Below are 2,143 nucleotides of genomic sequence, written 5' to 3' on the forward strand. Positions count from 1 at the left end.
GGTGGCACATAAAACACACCATTTTGAGCGTGGCCGTTGCCAGAACCGCCTGACTGGCCTTCATGTGGGTGACACGTAAAAGCACCCACTACACTCTCGGAGTGGTTGGCGTTAGGAAGGGCATCCAGCTGTAGAAACTCTGCCAAATCAGATTGGAGCCTGGTGTAGCCATCCGGTTTCACCAGTCCTCAGTCAAATCGTCCAACCCATGCTAGCATGGAAAGCGGACGTTAAACGATGATGATGATGATGATGATGATGATTGATATATATATATATATATACACACAACACACGCACATATACATGCATGTGTGAGTCACTCAAGCACAAGTCTGTCTGTATGTAATTGTATATCTTTAGAGTAGCATTGTAGGGTAGGTGTGAGAGGTAGGATCTGGCTGGTTTGAGTGTAAAACAGGTAGAATATTTGGGCCGGATATGGCCGGTTTAAATGCTAAAGGGTTAAAGAAGAATTTGTGACGTTTTCTTGCTGGTCTCTGTAATGTCTTGTTATATTCTGTACTGTAAACATGTACACAATGTAATCATCATCATCATCATCATCATTGTTTAACGTCCGCACCAGGCTCCAATCTAATTTGGCAGAGTTTCTACAGCTGGATGCCCTTCCTAACGCCAACCACTCAGAGAGTGTAGTGGGTGCTTTTACGTGTCACCCGCACGAAAACGGCCACGCTCGAAATGGTGTCTTTTATGTGCCACCCGCACAAGAGCCAGTCCAGGGGCACTGGCAACGATCTCACTCGAAAATCCTACGGGAGCCAGTCAGGCGGTACTGGCAACGGCCCGTGTTATAAACGAATGTTATTGGTGAGGTGTATTTCTGTTTTTTTTGTACAGGTTACCGTGTCTGTTTTGTGAAGATAAAGAGGCCACCATAACCTTCCATCCATGTGGACATTGTGTGTTGTGTTTGGAATGCTGTCCAAAACGTCTACCTAGGCGATGCCTCAAATGCCGGCAACCTGTATCTGGCAGAAGTGGATTTGGTGAGAATACTATTTAATGATCTGTCTGTTTGTCTCGTTGACTTTATGGTGTAGAATATCATCATCATCATCATCATCTTCGTTTAACGTCCGCTTTCCATGCTAGCATGGGTTGGACGATTTGACTGAGGACTGGTGAAACCAGATGGCTGCACCAGGCTCCAATCTGATTTGGCAGAGTTTCTACAGCTGGATGCCCTTCCTGACGCCAACCACTCAGAGAGTGTAGTGGGTGCTTTTACGTGTCACCCGCACGAAGGCCAGTCAGGCGGTACTGGCAATGGCCACGCTCAAAATGGTGTATTTTACGTGCCACCTGCACAGGAGCCAGTCCAGTGGTACTGGCAACGATCTTGCTCAAATGTCTTTACACGTGTCACCGGCACAAGTGCCAGGAAGGCGACGCTGGGCACTGGTGCTGTCACGATTTCGCTTATGTACTTTATTTTGTTGTGTAGATTCTGATCTGGCAGATTTATGATAAAAGTTGTCTTAGGTGTCTTTTTTTCTGTGATAGTAAATCTGTCACTACATCTGTTAGACTTTATCCAAGCAAGAAAACCAGTCACAATTCAGGAAAGTATTGTCTGAAACATGTGACTAATGAATGATACTGTAACATAAATGGTGACTAGCAGAAACATCTCCCATTTTACAGTTGGCGGCGAGTGATTAGAGGTGATTAATGATTTATCAGTGTCTGGGTAAGCTGGTAATTAAAGTCAGTGGGACTTACAAGAACACCAATGTCTGCTTTGGTAAAGTGGGAGATTGGATCAGAAAATCCCAACTGAGTGTTTAAGGACCAACATTAGCAAGCCTGGGAGTTGAATCAGGTGTTTTGTTTATATTGGTAATTCTTTTACTCTTTTACATGTTTCAGTCATTTGACTGCGGCCATGCTGGAGCACCGCCTTTTCACTCGAGCTAATCGACCCCAGGACTTATTCTTTGTAAGCCTAGTACTTATTCTGTCGGTCTCTTTTTGCCGAACCGTTAAGTTACGGGGATGTAAACACACCAGCATCGGTTGTCAAGTGATGTTGGGGGGAACAAACACAGACACACAAACATATACACACATATACATCATCATCATCATCATCATCGTTTAACGTCCGCTTTCCATG

At 44.8% G+C, this 2,143-nt stretch overlaps 1 protein-coding gene across 1 annotated transcript in view; it reads left to right on the forward strand.

Annotated features, from left to right (window-relative positions):
- The window catches only part of LOC106876521 (E3 ubiquitin-protein ligase MIB2), a 12,352-nt gene that overhangs the window by 3,461 nt on the left and 6,748 nt on the right, over positions 1-2,143 (forward strand). Inside the window, exon 3 of the mRNA XM_014925103.2 lies at positions 865-1,013. Within this exon, the coding sequence (XP_014780589.2) occupies positions 865-1,013 (149 nt within the window). The remainder of the gene's footprint in view (positions 1-864; positions 1,014-2,143) is intronic.

The sequence above is a fragment of the Octopus bimaculoides genome, chromosome 30 (assembly GCF_001194135.2).
Source record: "Octopus bimaculoides isolate UCB-OBI-ISO-001 chromosome 30, ASM119413v2, whole genome shotgun sequence".
Classification (NCBI taxonomy): domain Eukaryota; kingdom Metazoa; phylum Mollusca; class Cephalopoda; order Octopoda; family Octopodidae; genus Octopus; species Octopus bimaculoides.